At 42.7% G+C, this 22,432-nt stretch overlaps 1 protein-coding gene across 2 annotated transcripts in view; it reads right to left on the bottom strand.

Annotated features, from left to right (window-relative positions):
- The window catches only part of THRAP3 (thyroid hormone receptor associated protein 3), a 90,978-nt gene that overhangs the window by 5,940 nt on the left and 62,606 nt on the right, over nucleotides 1-22,432 (bottom strand). For both annotated transcript variants that reach the window (XM_030823434.1, XM_030823433.1), the window contains 7 exons: nucleotides 16,647-16,812; nucleotides 12,139-13,041; nucleotides 9,658-10,359; nucleotides 7,889-8,061; nucleotides 6,751-6,862; nucleotides 5,536-5,620; nucleotides 2,656-2,843 (listed from right to left, as the gene is read on the bottom strand). In XM_030823434.1, coding sequence (XP_030679294.1) covers nucleotides 2,656-2,843; nucleotides 5,536-5,620; nucleotides 6,751-6,862; nucleotides 7,889-8,061; nucleotides 9,658-10,359; nucleotides 12,139-13,041; nucleotides 16,647-16,783 — 2,300 coding nt within the window. In that variant the 5' untranslated portion in view covers nucleotides 16,784-16,812. The remainder of the gene's footprint in view (nucleotides 1-2,655; nucleotides 2,844-5,535; nucleotides 5,621-6,750; nucleotides 6,863-7,888; nucleotides 8,062-9,657; nucleotides 10,360-12,138; nucleotides 13,042-16,646; nucleotides 16,813-22,432) is intronic.

Below are 22,432 nucleotides of genomic sequence, written 5' to 3'. Positions count from 1 at the left end.
AGTCGTGCGATCTTGGCTCACTGCAACCTCCACCTCCTGGGCATAAGGGATTCTCCTGCCTCAGCCTCCCAAGCAGCGGGGATTACAGGCACCCACCACCATGCCCGGCTAATCTGTGTATTTTTAGTAGAGACAGGGTTTCACCATGTTGGCCAGGATGGTCTCAATCTTCTGACCTCATGCTCCGCCCACCTCGGCCTCCCAAAGTGCTGGGATTACAGGTGTGAGCCACCGCACCCAGCCAGCATTGTTCCTTATTAGCTATGTGACCTGGATAAGTCATTCTTCAGTTATATAAAAAAGTTCTGGCTGGGCACAGTGGCTCATGCCTGTAATCCCAGCACTTTAGGAGGCCAAGGCAGGCAGACTGCTTGAGCCCAGGAGTTCTAGACCATCCTGGGCAACATGGCAAAACCTCAACTCTACAAGAAATACAAAATTAGCCAGGCATGATGGTATACACCTGTAGTCCCAGCTGACTGGGAGGCTGAGATGGGTAGATCACTTGAGCCCAGGAGGTCAAAGCCGCAGTAGGCCAGTGATCACATCACTGCACTCCAGCCTGGGCGACAGAGCAAGACCCTGTCTCAAAACAGGCCAGGTGTGGTAGCTCATGCCTGTAATCCTGTGCTTCGGGAGGCCAAGGAGGTGGGTGGGAATCACTTAAGGCCAAGAGTTCAAGACCAGCATGGAAAACATAGCAAGCTCTCGTCTCTACAAGAAATTTTTAAAAATTAGCCGGGCAACATGGTACACACCTGTACTCCTAGCTCAGCCTAGTTGGAAGGCTGAGGCAGGAGGATCACTTGAGCCCAGGAGTTCGAGGATGCCGTGAGCTATGATTGTGCCACTGCACTCCAGCCTGGGTGACAGAGCAAGATCGTGTCTCCAAAGAAAAAAAAAAAAAAAATCACAGCATACGGGGGTTTGCAGGGGACTAGTTCAAAGTCACATAGCAAGTCAGAGGTAGGCATGTGTTCCAGGCAGAGGAAATCAGAGTCAGTTACTCAGACTCCACTCTGAAATGCTGAAGGGGTTCATGTTCCACTTCTAAGTGGCGGCCCAGGCACTACTGTACTACCACTTCCATTCCCTGCTGAGGATTCGCAGGTTCTTTATCTATGGGCAGCCCCAAAAGCTGCCAAGGCTCCTAATGCATAAGTAACACATTGGAATGGGAGACAAAGTAGAACAAAAGATCCGCGTTTGAGGTCAGCTGATACTTGTGATTTTTTTTTTTTTTTTTTTTTTTTTTTTGAGATGAAGTCTCACTCTCTCGCCTAGGCTGGAATGCAGTGGTGAGAACTCCGCTCACTACAGCCTCCGCCTCCCAGGTTCAAGCGATTCTCCTGCCTTATCTCCCGAGTAGCTGGGACTACAGGTGCACGCCACCATGTCAGGCTAATTTTTTTTTTTTTTTTTTTTTTTTTTTAGTAGAAACAGGGTTTCACGATATTGGCCAGGCTGGTCGCAAACTCCTGACCACGTGATCTGCCTGCCTCGGCCTCCCAAAGTGCTGAGATTACAAGCGTGAGCCACTGCACCCGGCCAATACTTGTGATCATAAGGCACATTATTCTAAGCTTGGCTTATCTTTCAAATGGGCAAAATGGGTATCACACCAACTGTTCAAGTTATCTCAAGGGGTTATCAGAAAATTGATATAAAAACGCGGCTGGGCACGGTGGCTCTCGCCTGTAATCCCGGCACTTTGGGAGGCCGAGGTGGGTGAATCATGAGGTCAGGAGATCAAGACCAGCCTGGCCAACATGGTGAAACTCCATCTCTAAATACAAAAAATTAGCTGGGCGTGGTGGTGGGCACCTGTAATCCCAGGTACTTAGGAGGCTGGGGCAGGAGAATCGCCTGAACCCGGGAGGCGGAGGTTGCAGTGAGCCGAGATCATGCCACTGCACTCTAGCCTAGGCAACAGAGCAAGACTCCATCTCAAAAAAAAAAAAAAAAAAAAAAAAAAAAAAATGCTTGCCCGCTAAAGTTCAAAATCAGCAGAAGTGTTGCTTCTTACCAGAAGGTATAGGGCTTCAACTGTGCTACTTTTCGTGACACATGATTAAAAAGTCATGGAACATTCAAAAACATAAACAGAAACCTCAGGACATAGGCATGAATGTTGCCCCACGAAGTTCAACAATGCCACCTTTGTTTAAGGAGTACCTGGAACACCTCTCTTGGAACTGTCTGTAAAACTAGTTTAAAAGGCATTTAAGATCAACTATCATGTCCTATCTAGTTCCACCCTGTTTCTTTGACTAAACAGTGTTATTACTTGACAATGACTTTGGGCCATTTCTAAAATACAACTTCCCCATGAAAATGTGTGATGAAAAAAGGCACATCTAAAACTGCAAAAGGAATTCCCAAATGAGTCTAATGATTCTCCACACCATCCCTGTGGTCAATTTAACAGATTAACTTCTCTCATGAAGCCTTCTTTGGACAAAGATCACAGTATTTTGATGTAGAAATTGTTTTCAAACTAGGGACCCTACGTGACATTTACATGGATTAAAAGAAGAAACGAGCTGCTATAATTACTAACCCTAAACTCCTCTGATTTGAAAGTTCTGGTGTATAGCCCAAAGGGGGCAGACAAGAAACTTAGGAGTCTGAAAGGGGTGACAGGCGCTTACGTACTTCTGTTTCTTTGATCCTTTATGAGTTCTCTCTGTTTTTTCCGCTGACCTTTCCCTTGAGTGGCTGGAGTCTCGGGAATCCACTGATTCTCTTGATTTACCTCGTTTAAGATCTCTCTCCTTATGTTTTTTACGACGTTCAATATCAAGGCGGAGATCAACAGGATCATCTTTGTATTTTCCCTCAGCCTATCAAAAGATACGCCAAAATTAAGGTTTCTGGGATTCAGAGCTGTCAACTCAACCATCCCACAAACTGTGGTTTTTACTCCAATGGAGGGGTGCAGAGGAAGCACTGGGAAATGTGAGGCATCTCACCCAAACTTGGAAGGGATGCAGGATGTCCCACAGAAGTTACTCCATAAGGATCCCTCACAGAACCCAAGCCAGTTCTACAGAACAATGATGCTGGCCTTCTGAAAATGCTATGCACTGATCTCACTTTGTTTCCTTTCTGGCCCAGTAATGACTCTGGCTAGTTTAGAGTTGAGAAGGCTGGCTGGGTGCAGTGGCTCACGCCTCTAATCCCAGAACTTTGGGAGGCCGAGGCAGGCAGATCACTTGAGCTCAGGAGTTCGAGACCAGCATGGGCAACAACCAAAACCCTGTTCTCTACTAAAAATACAAAAATCAGCCAAGCGAGGTGGCGTGTGCCTGTAATCCCAGCTACTAGGGAGGCTAAAGCAGAAGAATCACTTAAACCCAGGAGGTGGAGGTTGCACTGAGCTGAGATCGCACCACTGCACTCCATCCTGGCCAATAGAGCGAGACTCTCTCTCAAAAAAAAAAAAAAAAAAAAAAAATGTTGAGAAGGCTAAAATTAGCTCTGGAAAAGTAGGTGGTTGGGCTGGCTCAGGATTAGCCACAACTAAGTAGAAATGCTCACCTTCCCCTACCTATACTGTAGTATCCACGCATGGCTTATCCTCCACTTGGAATTATCTCTGAGTATTGAGTCCAAAGAGGGACAATGGAAGACTTAAGCAGCCTTCAAAACCCTGAGTTATACTGAGAAATTTCTCTAGAAAGGGAGTATCAAAAACTATGGGAAATTCATAAACTGGTATTACCGGGTGAACGGGAAGGGAAGGGGAAGGGGGAAAGAAAGCAAAGAAAAAGGGAGGAAGGGAGGAAGGAAGGGAGGGAGGAAGGAAGAAAGGGAGGAAGGGAGGAAGGAAGGGAGGAAGGGAGGGAGGAAGGGAGGGAGGAAGGGAGGGAGGGAGGGAGGGAGAGAGGAAGGGAGGAAGGGAGGGAGGGAGGAGGGAAGGAAGGAAAAAACTTCTCTGCTAGCTTCCTAAGCAGTTCAGCTCTATGAAGGTATGTTTTGCAGCAGCAACAGCACACCTGCCCAGACCACTGCAGCAAAGGCTTTCAACAATTCTTGGGAAACTCAGTGGGGCAAAGGTGCATGGTAGTTCCAGGACATCCTACACTAGGATTTGTCTCATGGAGGTAACTCAGGGAGGAAGAAATGAGCAGTTCACTCTGCATTAACAGTTTACATATATGAACTACTAAACTTAAAAAAAAAAAAAGTTTAATTAACAGCAGGAGTGGCAGAAACTAGGTTTATTCTTTTTTTTTTTTTTTTTTTTTTTTTTGAGACAGAGTTTTGCTCTTGTTGCCCTGGCTGGAGTACAATGGCGCGATCTCGGCTCATTGCAACCTCCACCTCCCAGGTTCAAGTGATTCTCCTGCCTCAGCCTCCCAGGTAGCTGGGATTACAGGCATGCACTACCACACCCGGCTAATTTTGTATTTTTAGTAGAGACGGGGTTTCACCATGTAAGTCAGGCTGGTCTCAAACTTCTGACCTCAGGTGATCCGCCCACTTCAGCCTCCCAAAGTGCTGGGATTACAGGCTTGAGCCACCTTGCCTGGCCATTTATTGTTTTATCACTTGTTTCCTAACAGAGGGAACTGGGCCTCTGCATCCTCCAAAGAGCAAAAAAAGACAAAAAGACAAATGCAACATTGCTCCCAGGGGCAACACCTCCAATGAGTTGGCTTTTTTGGGGCATGGAGAACGAGATCTCTTCTGATGTTTTAAAGAAAACCTTAGGTTTTACATGGCTAGTGCCAAGCTGGAGAAGGGGTACTCGGAGGAGGAAAGAGGGGTGGGAGAGAAAAGAGACTGCCCAAGAGCGCCTCTCATCACATTCAACCAACAAAACAAGTATTTTTTAGAAAAGGTTTCAGCAGCATTGGAATAACCATCTGTTACTTTAAATTTCAACTGTATATGTGAAGGAAGATCAATAAATACTAAGATTTTTTTAAAGCCCAATTCAGTTATTTCACAGTAAAAGATTGTATACAAGCTTTAACCTCTTAGTAACAGTGTTTACGTGCACATCATTGCAAATGTAGCTGGGCCATCAAAGTAATCTTTAAAGTAACAATAATTGACAGATGACAGATATGGTACAATGTTAGGAAAAAAAACTGGACCAGCTGTTTAAAAACAGTCTACTTAAGTTAAGACATGAATATTTCACTCTTCTCTGACATGCATGTCTTTCTGAAATCATGGTTGGAAATAGTGCATGTATACAGTTGATTTGATAATACTTACAAGCAGAAAAATATCACAAAAAGTTTCTTCTCTCATCATGGGCACTTGTTCCAAAACTCCTCTCTTTTTTTTCTCAAGCTCACCTCAATAGACTTTGGGGTCATTTACCATATTCTAACCACTTCACAAAGGTTGTTGATACATTTAATAAAAATTAACCCTTTGTAGTTCATTTTTAGAATTATGCCCATCCTTAAAAGAAAAACACAAACTTAAGTAGAGAGTAATTTAAACAAACACATTTCTGTCAAGTTCATGCCCAACGCACTCATTTTGTTGGAATTACTGATCAAATCAACAGTTCACCTTGTAGCCAGGTTCCCGGGGACTTTTCATTTCATCATGAGCCAAACCATGTTTTCTGAATGTACTGGGGGAAATGTCTATTCTCCTAAAATTGAAAATACAAAACGATATAGTATTCCATTGTGTGAATATGATATTGGTAATATTCTAGCTCCTAAGTTGGCTAACAGATTCACAGGCATTATTTTTCCTTACGTTTCATGACTTATATCTGTATTACTTTTACACTTATATACTTATACTCTCCCATAGGCGCGCGCGCACACACACACACACTCTCACTCCCAGGTTCCCAAAGTGTAACCGAAGTTAGAGGTTTTTGTTCTCTCCCGGTTTTGCGACACACAGAAAGATGGACTCACCCAGAGCCTTAAAGGTAAGGCCAACTTTGTTTCTAGTCCCTATCCACTGAACTGACTCCCACAACCAAATGGAATAGTCTTTAAACCTGCTGGGCTTTAAAATTCTGTGAGATAATCCTACAAGCTCCCGCCTCTAGACCCCAGGCAAATTCTTCCAAAAGAATCCAACTACCCATGATTAAACTACCATGAAATATTAATATACAGGCTTACCTAAAGAAACTAGCATTAGGCTGGGTGCAGTGGCTCACGCCTGTAATCCCAGCACTTTGGGAGGCTGAGGCGTGCAGGTCACCTGAGGTTGGGAGTTCGAGACCAGACTGGCCAACATGGTGAAACCCTGTCTCTACTAAAAATACAAAAATTAACTGGGCATGGTGGCACACGTTTGTAATCCCAGGTACTTGGGAGGCTGAGGCATGAGAATTGCTTGAACCTGGGAGGCAGAGGTTGCGGTGAGTCGAGATTGCGCCACTGCACTCCAGCCTAGGTGGCAGAGCAAGACTCCGTCTCAAAAAAAAAAAAAAGACAAGAAAAGAAACGAAACTAGCATTTGCTCTACCTACAGAAACTCAGAGTAATTTCAGGCTAACATTTGCTAGCTTCCAAGAATACAGGAGTTAATCTATGTCAAGAGAGCTGTTTTCCTCAGGCCCAATGAGACAGACTGTTGTCCCAAAGCATGTCCTGTACACTCTCAAATATAAATGCCTATAGCTCTCTTAGAGTCTGAAGGATGTTACCGTAAATTTCGTTATTAAAGGTGCATTAGCAGCAAAATTTAACAAGGTGAGTTTAATGTCTGATACAAAGTCTTTTATTACAACCTCCAGTATAAGGCCATGGTCCTTACCTGTGTATCTCTGGGCTTTTCTTGTTTTTGGCTGCCTCCTGCTCAGTTCCTCTCTTTAGGTATTTAGTAAAGCGTTCATGTAATGTCATTCCTGAGGACCCAAAGTGATGCTCTGTTGGGATTAAAAGAAACACATTATGGGCCGGGCACGGTGGCTCAAGCCTGTAATCCCAGCACTTTGGGAGGCCGAGGTGGGCAGATCACGAGGTCAGGAGATCGAGACCATCCTGACTAACACGGTGAAACCTCGTCTCTACTAAAAATACAAAAATTGGTGGGCATGGTGGCGCGCGCCTGTAGTCCCAGCTACTCGGGAGGCTGAGGCAGAAGAATGTCGTGAACCCGGGAGGCAGAGCTTGCAGTGAGCTGAGATCCTGCCACTGCACTCCAGCCTGGGCAACAGAGCAAGACTCTGTCTCAAAAAAAAAAAAGAAACACATTATGTTACCAAAGGCAGACACAATGTTTTAACTCTTTTGCAGGAACCGGTAACCACAGAGATGCAACTGAAGTAGTTACACCCACACAATAAACATACTGGGAAGAGGAAGGAAAAATGGCTGGTTCAAACACAGTCCCATATTGGGCACTAGATTTCCACAGCAGCTCCCATGTCTTAAGACAGAGAAACTTGAAGCTTATTCTCCTCGGAAGCACAGCACCAACTCTTGCTTGAGTTTATATTCAGATGGAACCTGCAACTGGCCCAACCCAGCTTCTCCATCACTTCTCTTAGCCATTCCCTAACCTGCCCAACTCCATTTGCCCAGGGGGATGATAGAATACTTTGGGGAAGAAATTCACACCACAAGGTCCGTAAGAGATCACTTAGAGGGCAGAAGACAGAGATGCTAGAAAAGTCATTTTGCTATTGGCTTCTCAGTTTTCAACCATTTTAAATCTTTGTGTTAAGGATTTAACCTGTTCTCTTGGTCACAGGTTACTAGCATTTCAAAATGCCAAGCTCGGCAATTAAAATATGGAAACTGCTTCTTAAACGGAATTTCCTTCAAGCCAGCCCCTAGCTTCAAAGGCCCTTTAGATGAGATACAAGGCCCCCCAAAACTCCTTATCCACCCATTCATCCTTCTTCTAAGTGTGGAACACAAGCCTGAAGCAGGCCAGGGTCTGGACTCACCTTTAACATGGTGAACAATGGTCACTATATGTTGGGCAAACAGTTCTGAGGGGCTACGCTGAGACTGAGCTGATTGTATGTGCTGGAAAATGGAACGAAACTCCTGTTCCTTTTTGTTGCTATGGACTAGATCTCGGCAAAGCTTGCGTTCCTGAGCCAATAAGCCACTTGGTCTGAAAAAGAAATACGGGGAGGCCCAATTAGAACACAGTATAGAGAAAGAACATTAAAACCATAAAAATACTTTTTTGAAGAGTTTTAAATCTATCCATAAACTTATTTTCTTCCTACGGAAGTTGAAAGTAACCTCAATGCACTGTAACTATGGAAAAGGATATCCAAAATCTCTCTCTTCTCTTTCTTACTGGAATCTTCAAGTGGAGTGAAGTGTTAAACCTTAGTCACTGCTGGTTTTAACACACCCAACAAATGAGAAAGTATTTTAAAAGATGAACTACAGCTGGCTGCAGTGGCTCATGCTTGTAATCTCAACACTTTGGGAGGCAGAGACAGGAGCATCACTTGAGCCCAGGAGTTCGAGACTCCATTTCAATCAATCAATCAATAAAAAGATGAGCTAGCATGACCAACCAAGGCCACTCAGGGAAGTGATGTCATGAAGCGGGAGTGGCGTGTGGCTGGAATGCTGTTCACACAGACTTCCAGCTGGCTGAGTAGTTTACATCAAGTAAAAAACCAGTCAGCCTTGGCCTCCCAACTCTTTCCTAAAGTTTAGGGGACAAGGGGTAGATGTATCGCCTTCCTTAACTCTAAAATTGTGGCCAGGCACGGTGGCTCATGCCTGTAATCCCAGCACTTTGGGAGGCTAAGTAAGGCAGGCTGATCACCTGAAGTCAGGGGTTTGAGATCAGCCTGGCCAACGTGGTGTAACCCAGCCTCTACTAATATAAAAATCAGCCAGGTGTGGTGGCAGGTGCGTGTAATCCCAGCTACTGGGGAGGCTGAGGAAGGAGAATCGCTTGAACCCGAGAGGCAGAGGTTGCAGTGAGTTGAGAGTGCACCACTGCACTCCAGCCTGGGTGACAGAGAGAGATTCTGGGCTGGGTGTGGTGCTCACGCCTGTAATCCCAGCACTTTGGCAGGCCAAGGTGGGTGGATCACGAGGTCAGGAGATCGAGACCATCCTGGCTAACACGGTGAAACCCCATCTCTACTAAAAATACAAAAAATTAGCTGGGCGTGGAGGCCTGTGGTCCCACCTACTCGGGAGGCTGAGGCAGGAGAATGGCGTGAACCCAGGAGGCGGAGCTTGTGGTGAGCGGAGATTGCGCCACTGCACTCCAGCCTGGGTGACAGAGGGAGATCCCATCTCAAAAAAAAAAAAAAAAAAAGACTGCACCAAAAATACAATACAATAAAATTGCTATGTTATTTGATGGGGAAGGGCTGTCCTATAGACTTTGGTGACCCAGCTAGGAACGAACAAGTGGATCCAGGATGGCTTCACAGGCAAAGCTATCTTAAATACAAGAAACAGTATTGGACTTGGGGGTGCAGTGATGAACAGAGAGTGAGCCAGTCACTAAGGACTGAAGAGATAGTTCATCACCCCAGGGATACTGCCCCCCTTCAAAGCACACAATCACTCTGTGACACATACTCTCCAGTGAACACAGGTGGACATGAAAGTATCACCACTGAAGCTTAAGACAGAAGGGGGAATACAGCAGAATGTCCCCAGGGAGAAAGGCTAGGAGACACCACTTAGGCCACTAAAGCACTGAGAATCAAGAAGGAGCACATCTCACCGTGCGAGGTCCTCATCAAAAGAGTCCATCCGGACATTGACCTGTGCCTCTCGAGTAATAGAAAAGGAAGACTTCCCTGTGGGAAAATCTTTTGCTCCCAGCTTGTCTCGGCTCTCAGAGGTCTTTCTTGGGGGAGGTGATGAGCTTTTCTCCTGGACTGCTTTGTAAGCAGTCACTCGGAAATTCTTCTCAGGCACAAAGCCCCTGTGCCCACCTTCAGTTCTCTTCCCCCGATCTTCCTTTTTGGATCTCTCTGGGAAAGACTCCTCCTCCAGCTCCTCTGTTTTTCTCTGCTTTTCTTTCCCTGGAGGTGCATATACCAGGCCCTCCCATTTGCCTGACTTCTCCTCCTCCTGGTTTTTATTTGCACCTATGACTTTAGATATAAATTTGGGTTCATCATCAAACTCAGATTCCTTCCTTCCCTTAGCTTTGTCCTTATCTTGATCATCCATCTCCTCCTTGTGGAAGTCAGCCATCTTCTTCTCAAAGTCATCTCGGAGCTTGTACCTTTTGGGAGACTGACTGCCCCGAAAAGGCTTCTCAGAATCAGTTTTGGGAGCAAAAGAATCAGATTTCACTTTTCCATCACCCAAGCCTGTGTCAGAGAAGCTCCCTTTCTCTTTTATTTTTTCTTTATCGGTATTTGTTTGTTTCTGTTCCTTATCTTTTCCATTCTCTGTCTTCTGCTCTTCTAGATACCTAGTTATAAAAACACAAGACAGACACACAAGAGGCTTCTTAACAACTTGCTCTAAAATAGCGCCTTACCGTTTTTGGTTTTTGATTCTCTGAAAAAAACATGTCTTATGGATTCCAGTATTACCAAAGGACTTTCTATGTGGTTACTTCGTAATAATTTCTGAAAACTGCCATTCACAGTTCTATGAACTTGGCAATTAAGAGAAAAATATATGATCCATGGAGTTGTGTCTTACAAAAGCAACCAAAGAGAACAACAAAAGTAATTTTTAGGATACTAAAAAACAAAAACAAAAACCTACTTACCTGTAATGTGATCTAGGGTAAAAAATAACTAAGGTCTTACCCAACCTTCACTCAGTCACTTAAAATCTGCTTTCAGCAAAGTTAACATAGAATGTTCAACCTTGGACTGTTTTGCTTTTATACAACTCACATTTGGAAATACAAGTCTAAAAAGAGACTTCAAATTTGCTTCAAGTCACCTAGAAGATCTAAATACGAAATATACTGTGAACACAAATAAAAACAAAATACATGTTAATGGGGGAGAGGGTGAGAGCGGCAAAAATCATCATTCTGTTTCTTATGGAAAAGCGGAGCTCATGCTCAAGTCTTCTAAAGAGATTCACAGTCCTGGCATGGAACAAAACTTACGTTTTAAAATAGACTTACTTGGGAGCTAAACTATGAGGACCCAAAGGCATAAGAATGATATAATGCACTTTGGGAACTCAGAGAGAAGGATGGGAGGGGGCAAGGGATAAAAAACTACACACTGGGTACAGTGTACACTGCTCGGGTGATGGGTGCACCAAAACCTCAGAAATCACCATTAACAAACTTATCCATGTAACCAAACACCACCTACTTGCCCAAAAACCTATTGAAATACATAAATAAAATAAAACAGACTTACTGAAGGCAAGTACAGATTCAAAACATCTCATCTGTACCATTAATGCAGAAAGCCTAATCAAGTCAAAGTTGTATTAATACAGCCAAGAAGAATCAAGGGATCAAAAATATGCTAAATACGATAAAAGAAAAAATAAGGGGAGCCACTTGCTGGGTTAGTCCCTCTTGACTACAACCTGGTCCCAATGCAACTTCCCTGTAACCTCTCTGCCATCCCAATCCATCCAACCATACAAACAAAGATTCATGTTCCAACTCACCGTGTCCCCCAGGGGAGAAAGACGGAAGCACTGTCATGTCCTCTCCTAACACGCAGCCGTGTTGGCTTCTACTGGGACATAGACCCACCTTGTGGTTTTAAAACAAGGCCTTCCTGGACTAAGCCTTGGCCTTTCCCATTCTGCCCAGTCTCCTCAACTGGAGGGTATTGAGGGTGCAGCTCTTCACCATGATAGGCTGATGCAGATCGAACATAGTAGATGGTGGGTGCTAGAGGGTCTAAGAGCTCCAATGGCCATTCATTTTGGCAAAGACCATACTTTTTTTTGATAGCTGACCCACAAATCTCTACTGTTCTTTGGCTTACATTGGTAGAATCCAAGGCAAATTTTAAATGTGAAAACATCATTGCAGAGTAGTCTAAAGAAAGTTTATGCTGCAATACAAATTCAGGAAGGTAGGAAAGCTAGAGTTAACCTAAAGGTTTCCTTGGGTGATGCTTTAAATGTTTACTAATGAAACGTCTAGGAAATAGGGATTACCTTTTACCATTAATCAGAGCTCTAACTTAGATCACATTACAATTAAACTGCCAGCTAGTGAGATAAAAACACAACCAGGCAGGGGAAATGAGATACTTGCCTCTTTGTATAGGCTGCTCCTCCTGAAGCAGCACTCTCCTCCTTCTGAGATGAGCCGTATGTGGAGCCAGTGGATGGTGGACTCTTACCCACAGGGCTCTTTTTGGATGGACTCAGGGACCCAGAACCATGGTCGAACTGACCTTGGTGTGTCCCAGACTGATACCCAGCACCACTCGGCAGAGCTGAGCCCATCTGGGATGTGCTGGAAAGTGGAGGACTAGGTTTTGGCACGGGGCTAGGACGGGGTGACCGCCGCCTCACCACCACAGACTGGAGGGGGCTTTTGAGAGCTGGGCTTCGCTCCCGAGGACTCAGCTCAGAAACTGCTGAGGACCGTGATGCAGAACCAGTGCCGTAGGTGGCATCTGGCCACGGCTTCGAGCTCTCAGATGCTTTTGTATCTTGAGAGGTGCCTCCGGAGAATGTCTGCTCCTTGGCCTCATCTCCCTGGTTATCGCCGGCAGCCTGCGATGGCCGGCTATCCTTGGAAGAGGACTTTTTCTCCTTTGCAGACTTGCGCTTAGAAGATTCAACTCGGCTATGGTTGGAGGAAGAACGGGAGGATGAGGAGCGCCTTGACCGGTCAGAAGACGACTTATCGGAGTTTCTAGAATGGCTCCTGGACCTTGGTGAAGGGGACCTTCTCTTTGGGGACCGGGATCTTGAACGGCCTCGACGAGGACTGTATGCTTGCCGGTAATTCTGCCAATTGGAGCGGTAGTTTCCATAGCCTCCTCGGTTATATTGGCCCCATGGATAAAAGCCTCTGTTGCGCCCACGGAAATAATAGGGCCTTCTATAGCCTCTGTTGTGACCTCGGAAATCCCGATTCTGATATACTCTTGGGTGGTTTCTTTCTCTGTTATGAGCTGGAGAATATGATCTGGAACGAGACCTAGAACTGGAATGGAAAGGAAAGAGACAAATGTTTGAATTTTTGACACAAGCATTTTTATTCAAGAAAAATCTGTTCTGAAATCCCTGCCCTTATGTGTCATTCACTTTCAGTTTTGTTTTCAAAGCAAGGGCACAAATATTTAATCCCACTACGTATGGCCCTTACTAAGTACAAAAACATGGATAAGAATCATTTGAACAAGTGATGAAACACACATCACTTCATTCATATTGCAGCCCATTTAAAATGGAGGTGTACTTCTACAGTGACTGAGAAACTATCAACGTTTTCTTAAGGTAGTAAACTACACAAAGACCATTTTAATATACCATAATAATAGCTTACAGTTTCACAGGCATGGGGATTTTAACAGGGCTCCAGGTCACTGGAAATGAGAGAAAAACTGCAAGCTGTGGTACCTAGACAGGTACTCTGACCCCTACCTACACTGTGGTAACACTCCACACTCTATCCTAGTCAGCTCTCTCCCCCTTGTGCGGGATGAACTTCTTAGATACCACTAAGGCTTGGGATCGTAAAAGTATAGTTACAACAGGTATACACCAAAGAAAACTTGGATAATGCATCTGCTCAAAGCTTAAAAGAACTTACTAAAATCACATAAGCAAAACATAAAATATTGTTTTTTTAAATGGAAATGGTCTGACTACTTAGGTCATATTTCTGTGGCTGAGCTACATGATCTTAACTAGGTGCCACAAGAGGGCACTATCTGACCATAAAGTACCCAAGGACACGTGAAGTTAGCAAAGAGTAACTAAAAAACACCCCCACCCCGGTGTGCACAGAAGGCTACTGTTGTGTTCTTCTCCATTTAACAATATATAACTCTGGTAGAGCAAGGTGAATTTCCAGAACCACCGGGACTTGATAGTAACCTAACTGTACATTCCTGAGTGTCAGGCTTATCAATGATGAGAAACTCTGTTTCCATCAAAAAGCCAAAAATTACGTATGTTGGTATAAAAATCCACTGGGGTTCTTGGATCCACTTTTCCTATCTACTATGATATAGATCATTAACATTAACCACTACTCCTAAGCAGCTGGCTACAAATAAGTAAAATTTACTAGAAAACTTTCAAATAATATTTTCTTTACATATAGAATAAAAACTCTTCAGTTAATCAGCAGGCTTTCTCATATCTGACTGGGAACAGATGCGTTTTTGTTCTTCCAAATAACTCCATTTAGCAAATATACCAGTTTTTTTTTTTTTTCAGGATTTAACAACTAAACAAAACAGTATTTTTAAGAAGAAAGTACATTCAATTTAATCTAAAGATAAAGTGGGATTGGTTTTCCACTATTTATTGCCCACTGTACTCAGATTTTTTTATCTACACCATGAATAAGAGCAACTGGCAAAGATATATCTTACTGCTGGTTGTTACTGCAAGTAAATACAATTAAAAAAAAACTTACCTTCCACACTTTTCATTTGAAAACAGTAACAATATAAGAAAAGAAGGGAGAGGCAGATGCAGATTATGAAAGTGAATATGACCCGATTAAAGGGCTATGCTTGAGGGAGGTGATCCACCACCAGCACTAAGGAGAGTTTAATTCATGTTCCCATCCTCACAGGCTACTGCTGCTTCTGTTACCAATTACTAGTGAGGGCCCTGGGCATACTGCATCCAAAACTCACAGTCTTTGCACAGATGCAGGAAAATGAGTCTCTGCAGATTGCAAATGAAGTTATTTAAGAGATGTCACTTAAAAGGATACAGTCTGTGAAATACAAGGAAATAATCAATTTTCTCCAATTCTGTAGAACTCAGCAGTTAGTTAATTTAAAGGCATGGTTTCTCAAACTCTCTGGATAGATACTTTCCTTGCAGGAGAGGGAAAACAAAAGAAAAAACCATGAAACAGATAAGCCAGAAATAAAAATTGAACATCCAGTGGCAAATTTATCTGTTTCTAAAAAACAGAGAAGTCAGACCACAATCAAGTATAAAAGCATACTTTCTAGTGGAGAAATTCCTCCAGAAAAGTCTCTTCTAGGTATATGATAGCATGTAAAGTGTCTCTAGACCTACCCCAGCACATACTGCCTTCCTAAAATATTTTTTCCTCATTTGCCAAGTCAGTGAGCAAGTGCCAAATGATTTGCAGAACAAGGGGAAAAGAACTGCCCAGAATTCCAGCTGTCATAAATACTTCAGAGTTGGTTAACATTTTTCAATTCAATTTTGTCTCTCAGTTTTGGTTGCATAGCCTCTTGGTTTTGAACCAATTATTTAGTTTCTTCCAGTTACTAGATTAAATTTCAAAAAGGTATCTTTCATAACCAAATGAGCTAAAACTGACGTTTAAACTCCCTAAATCAAGATTCTGGGTACAGGGTAGGAGTTACTAAGAGTCTTGCTTGTCCCATGGCTTTAAAAGCAATTTCCTGAGGTAAATAAATTTAGGGTTTCCCTTTTCAATATTTATGCATACCTAATTTTTCAGGCTGGCTTCTCATAGACTCCATTTAATATCTACTTTGTTTTTGTTAAATGGTAAAAAAACAAAACCACTAATCCTTTGTTTAACAGACCCCTTAGAAGTACTATAGGGCTCTGGAAATCATCAAGAGTAAAAGTTTAATCACTGACTTCTGAGGTTTATTTTAAATTTCGTAATCAATTCATCTAAGACAAGGATTCTAGATACTCATCTGAAATAAACAGCAGGGGTTCCAAGTGTCAAACATGACAAATCATCTCCTTGCTAATATACTTGTGAGAAAAAGAATGAAAATGTACAGATTCCCCTTTAGCACACCAATTTAAATACACCAATATTTCCCAAACTCACATATAGAAACTTGTATCTATGGAAAGCTTCTTATCTATCCACAGAAGAAAGTTTAAACACTTTTAAAGAATGAAAAATTCAACTCACAACACACCAAGAGAGGAAAGACGCTGGAGGTTTGGCATCCTATTCCAAGACATAATTAAAATAGGGAAATCCACCTGAAGGTGTGAAAACTGACTGAATTAGGAAATATTGGCAATAAATTCAAAAGAACTGTTCTCATATTTAGTAAGATAAAGTGATGTTTTCAACAGTGATTTTTAAAAAGTTTTAAGATACATTTACTAAATAGATGCAGCTTGTTAGTAATTGGCACATTGTATACAAATTACTCCTGGTAAGTTTCTGTGGGTTTATTTTAGTGAGTTGAAGCTTCTTTTCCTTGCCATGTTGTTCATATTATTAATCCTCTCAGCTATCCTTTCTTTGCAGTGATGCAAATAAACTTTGGTTCAAGCCTTCAAAAATACTTTGGTGAAAAATAATCAGCTATAGAGATTTGAAGCAAGCAGCTCAAATAAAAATAAAATAAATGTTCTTTCTTCCAAAGTGGGTGGGAAATACTATGTGCTGGCAGAGGAAGGAATCAGGCAATCAGCATGGCAATCAAAGCTGATCTGGATTTGTAGTTTAAAGAGACCTAGAATATCTTATAGCCCAACCCTGCACCCCCCAGTCCATTTGACACTCACAGGAAAAGTCTAACAAAATATCTTCAAACATCCACATCGACTGATGCAATGATTATCTCAATATACAAAGTCACACCCCCTTACCTCAGCCTGCGCTTCCTTGAACGAGAGAGAGATCGGCTTCGGGACCGAGACTTCGAAAATGACCGAGAACGAGATCTTGATGCAGATCTTGAGCGAGAAGAGCGAGATCCAGACTTGGATTTGTTTGTTTTTGACATCTCTGAAGAGAGGATCACTTTTCAATTACACCTAATGGAAGAAAATGCATTAGAACAAATGACTGAGTTCCTTTGCAAATGTGAACCTCTTAGGACATTTTAGAAACACATTTCTTTTAATCTGGGCAACTTGAGAAGACCCCGTATCTACAAAAAAAAAAAAATTTTTTTTTAATTAGCCAGTCATGGTGGTGCATTCCTGTAGTCCTAGCTATTTCAGAGGCTAATACAGGAGGGAGTGCAAGGTTAGAGCGAGCTGTGATCACGCCACTGCACTGCAGCGCTGGAGGAAAGAGCAATACCCTGTCTCCAAAAAAAAAGACAGAAAGTGGCTGAGCACGGTGGCTCATGCCTGTAATCCCAGTGAACTGGGAGGCCAAGGTAGGAGGAGGACTGCTTGAGTCCAGGTGTTCAAGACTAGCCTGGGCAACATAGCAATATCCTGTGTCTACAAAGTAAAAAAAAAAAAAAAAAAAAAAAAAAAAAAAAATTTTTTTTTTTTTTTTTTTTTTTTTTTTTTGAGGTGGAGTTTTGCTTTTGTTGACCAGGCTAGAGTGCAATAGCTTGATCTCGGCTCACTGCAACCTCCACCTCCTGGGTTCAAGCAATTCTCCTGCCTCAGCCTCCCAAGCAGCTGGGATTACAAGCATGGGCCACCATGCCCGGCTCATTTTTTTGTATTTTTAGTAGAGACAGGGTTTCTCCTTGTTGGTAAGGCTGGTCTCGAACTCCCGACCTCAGGTAATCCACCGGCCTCGGCCTCCCAAAGTGCTGGGATTACAGGCATAAGCCACCGCGCCTGGCCTACAAAGTAAAAATTTTTTAAATTAGCTGGATGTAGTGGTAAGGGCCTGTAGTCTTAGCTACTCCAGAGGCTAAGGTGGGAATGGCCTGAGGCCAGGATTTTGAGACCAGCCTAAGCAACACAGGAAGATTCCCCCATCTCTACAAAAAAACAACTGTTTAAATAAAATAAACTTTAAAAACAGAAAGTAACATTAAAAAAATAAAGATGAAATGACTGATTTTTAACAACCACTCTGCTCTTTCATCAAAAGGAATTTCTTAGTAGTACAAATCCCAAACAGACCAAGCCACAGCGCAAATGGAAAACCTGACATGTAACCCTAACTGGGTAATACTGTAAGAGATCACCAAGAATGAGGGTGCTTATTAATTTTGGTGCACGCAGTCTTTTCTCAGTAAGCAAAGAAGCTTTGAGACTAAAGTCAGCTATTAATAAAAGTACTGAGATGTGAGACACGTTTCCCAGTTCCAAGAGAAGAAACCCCATGCAATTTAACTTAGTTACAGAGTATGTGGCACATCTAGTCATAAAGAACCATCAATTTGTTCCAGCTCATTATTACAAAAGAGTCAGCTGGGGGCGGTGGCTCACGCCTGTAATCCCAGCACTTTGGGAGGCTGAGGCGGGCTGATCACCTGAGGTCAGGACTTCGAGACCACTGTGGCCAACATGGTGAAACCCCATCTCTACTAAAAATACCACAAATGAGCCGGGTGTAGTGGCGGGCGCCTGTAATCCCAGCTACTCAGGAAGCTGAGACAGGAGAATCTCTTGAACCCGGGAGGCAGAGGTTGCAGTGAGCCGAGATCGCGCCATTGCACTCCAGCCTGGATGACAAGAGCAAAACTCCGTCTCAAAAAAAAAAAAAAAAAAAAAAAAAAGTCAACTTTCTTTCAGGGTCATTTTCCCACCAAGAAACAAATAGTCTTTTTCCTTTTCTCCCCCTCCAGGAAAGAAGAGCGCCTCTAAGTTGCCCTGAGAAGTTAACGCCTGGTCTACAAGGTATACTTCTCCTTTATACTCTATTAGCGCCTTGGACATCTTCCCAGCAGTAAAAACTTTAAGTGCTATCAATTTACATGTCTATCAAAGACAGTAAGAGTAAGGAATCTATCAAAGATCACAAAGCTAGTTAATAGCCAAACCAGGCCCAAACTCCAGGGCCTATTCTATCACACTTCGCTGCCTAGCAAGATTCTGCCAAGTAATGCTGCCTCTTGTCTGTGAAGGGAAAATAATAATCAAATATTTCTCCCCTCCTACCCCTCAGAATTTGAAGATCTCAGCTCAAAAGCTATCTCTCCTCAGAGGTTCGCCCTGACCACCCAATCAAAAATAGCCACCATTCTCTAGGTCCAGTACATATCTTATTTGTTTCTTCAGAGCAAAACTCAGTATGTGAAACTATCTTGTTTACTTGTTATTTTGTCTTTAATTAGAATGTAAGCTCTATACCAACAGAAACCTCATCTTTCTTTATTTAGTGCTGTATACCCAACGCCCAGAATAGCAAATGCTTAACCAGTGTTTTTATTAATTCATTTTATCCTTGAGGAGGGCATTTTTAATCCCGTTTTACAGATAAGAATTTTGAGGCATAGAGAAGGTAATTAACTTGCCCAAGGTCATACTGCCAAAATCCAAACCACGATCAACTCGCTCATTCATTAATTCATTCAGACGGAGTCTCCCTATGTTGCCCAGGCTGGTCTCAAACTTCTAAGATCAATGGATCCTCCTGCCCTGACCTCCCAAAGTGCTGGGATTACATTTGTGAGCCACCCCGCCCAGACTCACTGTTGGCACATTTAACCACTACGTTATATTGCCTGTCTAGAGCAGTGTCTGGCATACAAGGGGTACTAACAAACTTGTGGAACCAATGAATGCCAAGTGTCCACCCTTACCAAGTTTACAATCTGATAAAGGTGACAAGATATAGATAAACCGAAAGGTAGTATTTATTTTTGTTATATCCAAATAAAATACTTGAATTTCAAGAACTTTCCGAAAGACAAAAAACGCCTGGGAAGCTGCTATAGCCCCAGCTTACAGGGGAAACAACCAAAATCTTAGAGACATAATTTAGAGGAAAACTGAGAAACTAATAGGAAGTCAGAGACAAAAGGTGATGAGTAAAAGACCGCTAGATGAGGATGCCAAGAACCCACAGTTTTAATCCTGCCAAAAAGATCACACTGTTGCAAGCTCTAGCAAGGTCAAAGATATTTCAATTTGGAGCTATTTTTGGCAGTAGTGTCACTATATGAAGTCAGAATAAAGGAGTAAGTTGTTCAGGAGTGGGGGAGGTGTAAACAAACAATTTACAAAGAGAATATTAAAAATAAAAATACATTTTGTTTTTTTGGTTGGTCTTAAGCATTATTATTATTCTCTGGGTTCACTCTTGCCAAATGGAGACCTTTATTTCTGTCACAAGTTCAGGGATATCTATCTATGTCTGCCTAGTAACAGACTGTCTAACATTCTATTTTAACTTGGGTCAGAAATAAAAATCCATCTAGAAGACTTACACAACAGGTGGATATTATCAGACTTTAAAAGAATAAAAAAGGGCAACAAGTTAGTGGAAAAGGAAACACTCATTTCAACACTGAGAAACTAGAAAACTAAGAAGCTAATTTTCATTAAGATGAAGAAAAGCTGCCATATAAATACAAACAGAGCCAAACTTAACACTTCTGCACATATTAAGCTTACTAGAATTGACAAGTGCACTCAAGAGCTGCAATACTGTGACGCCCCCCAACTCCCATTCCCGGAGCTTCCTCTTTAATGTGAATTGAAACTAATTATTTTATTTATGTATTTATTTTATTTTATTTTTATTTATTTATTTTTTTTGAGACAGAGTTTCGCTCTTGTTGCTCAGGCTAGAGCACAATGGCGTGATTTCAGCTCACTGCAACCTCTGCCACCAGGGTTCAAGTGATTCTCCTGCCTCAGCTTCCCAAGTAGCTGGAATTACAGGCGCCCACCACCATGCCCAGCTAATTTTTTTGTACTTTCAGTAGAGACAGGGTTTCACTGTGTTAGCCAGGATGGTCTCAATCTCCTGACCTCGTGATCCGCCTGCCTCGGCCTCCCAAAGTGCTGGGATTACAGGTGTCAGCCACCGTGCCCGGCCAAAAAAGACTATTCTTTCCCCACTGAATTGTCCTGGCACCACTGTCAAAAACCAATTAATTGGCCAGGCGCAGTGGCTCATGCCTGTAATCCCAGCACTTTGGGAGGCCGAGGCGGGTGGATCACGAGGTCAAGAAATTGAGACCGGCCTGGCCAACATGGTGAAACCCCGTCTCTACTAAAAATACAAAAATCAGCTGGGCATGATGGCGCGTGCCTGTAATCCCAGCTACTCAGGAGTCTGAGGCAGGAGAATCACTTGAACCCGGCCGGGAGGTGGAGGTTGCAGTGAGACGAGATCACGCCATTGCACTCCAGCCTGGGTGACAAGAGCAAAACTCCATCTCAAAAAAAAAAAAGTCCAATTAATCATAAATGTAAGGATTCATTTCTGGACTCTCAATTTTACTCTACTGACCTGTCTGTCTCTCCTTATGTCAATACCACAGTCTTAATTAGTGTAGCTATAGTACATTTTTAAATCAAAAAATGTGACTCCTCCAACTTTTCTCTTTTTCAAAATAGTTTTGGCTATTCTAGGTACATGTCCATATGAATTTTAGAATCAGCATGCCAATTTCTGCAAAAAGACCATCTGGGATTTTGACAGAGTATGTGCTGAATCTGTAGATCAATTTGGAGAATATTGCCATCTTAACAATAGTAAGTCTTCCAAATCCATGAACATGAAATGTCTTTCCACAATGTTTCACAGTTTTCTGAATATAAGTTTTACACTGGCCTTTGTTAAATTTATTCCTAAATATATTATTTTGTTGCTATTGCAAATGAAATTACTTACGATTTTCACTTGTTAACAATTTCATTTTATTGTTCATTGCTACTGTACAGAAATACAGCTCGTTTTGTGTGTGTGTGTATATACACACACACACACACAGTCTTTTTTTTTTTTTTTTTTTTTTGAGGTGGAGTCTTGCTCTGTTGCTCAGGCTGGAGTGCAGTGGAGTGATCTTGGCTCACTGCAGCCTCCACCTCCTGGGTTCAAGCAATTCTCCTGCCTCAGCCTCTCCAGTAGCGGGATAATAGGCATGTGCCACCATGCCCAGCTAATTTTTTTGTATTTTTAATAGAGATGGGGTTTCGCCATGTTGGCCAGGCTGGTCTCAAACTCCTGACCTCAAACGATCTGCCACCTCGGCCTCCCAAAGTGCTGGGATTACAAGTGTGAGCCACCATGCCTGGCCTCATTTTTGTATATTGATCTTGTACCTGCAACCTTGCTAAATTCATTTATTAGCTCTAATTGGTTTTTAGTAGAATCCTTAGGTTTTTCTATTTAAGATTATACCATCTGCAAAAAGAGATGATTTTACTTCTTTACTAATTTAGATGCCTCGTGTTTCATTTTCTTGCCTAATTGCCCTGGCTGGAACGTCTAGTACACAATGGTAAATAAAATGTTGAGAGTGGACTGCCTTGTCTTGGTCTTGTTCCTCATCTTAAGGAGAAAGCGTTCAGTCTTGCACCTTTAAGCATGATGTTAGCTGTAAATTTTTCATAAATGCCCTTTATCGTATTGAGGAAATTCCCTTCTACTTTGTTGACTTCTTTTTTTTTTTTTGAGACGGAGTCTCGCTCTGTCGCCCAGGCTGGAGTGCAGTGGCGCGATCTCGGCTCACTGCAAGCTCCGCCTCCGGGGTTCACGCCATTCTCCTGCCTCAGCCTCTCTG

This window comes from Nomascus leucogenys, chromosome 12, assembly GCF_006542625.1.
Source record: "Nomascus leucogenys isolate Asia chromosome 12, Asia_NLE_v1, whole genome shotgun sequence".
In the NCBI taxonomy this organism is placed as follows: domain Eukaryota; kingdom Metazoa; phylum Chordata; class Mammalia; order Primates; family Hylobatidae; genus Nomascus; species Nomascus leucogenys.
The sequence above is the reverse complement of the archived record's forward strand: the minus strand, read 5'-3'. Positions and strand labels throughout refer to the sequence as shown.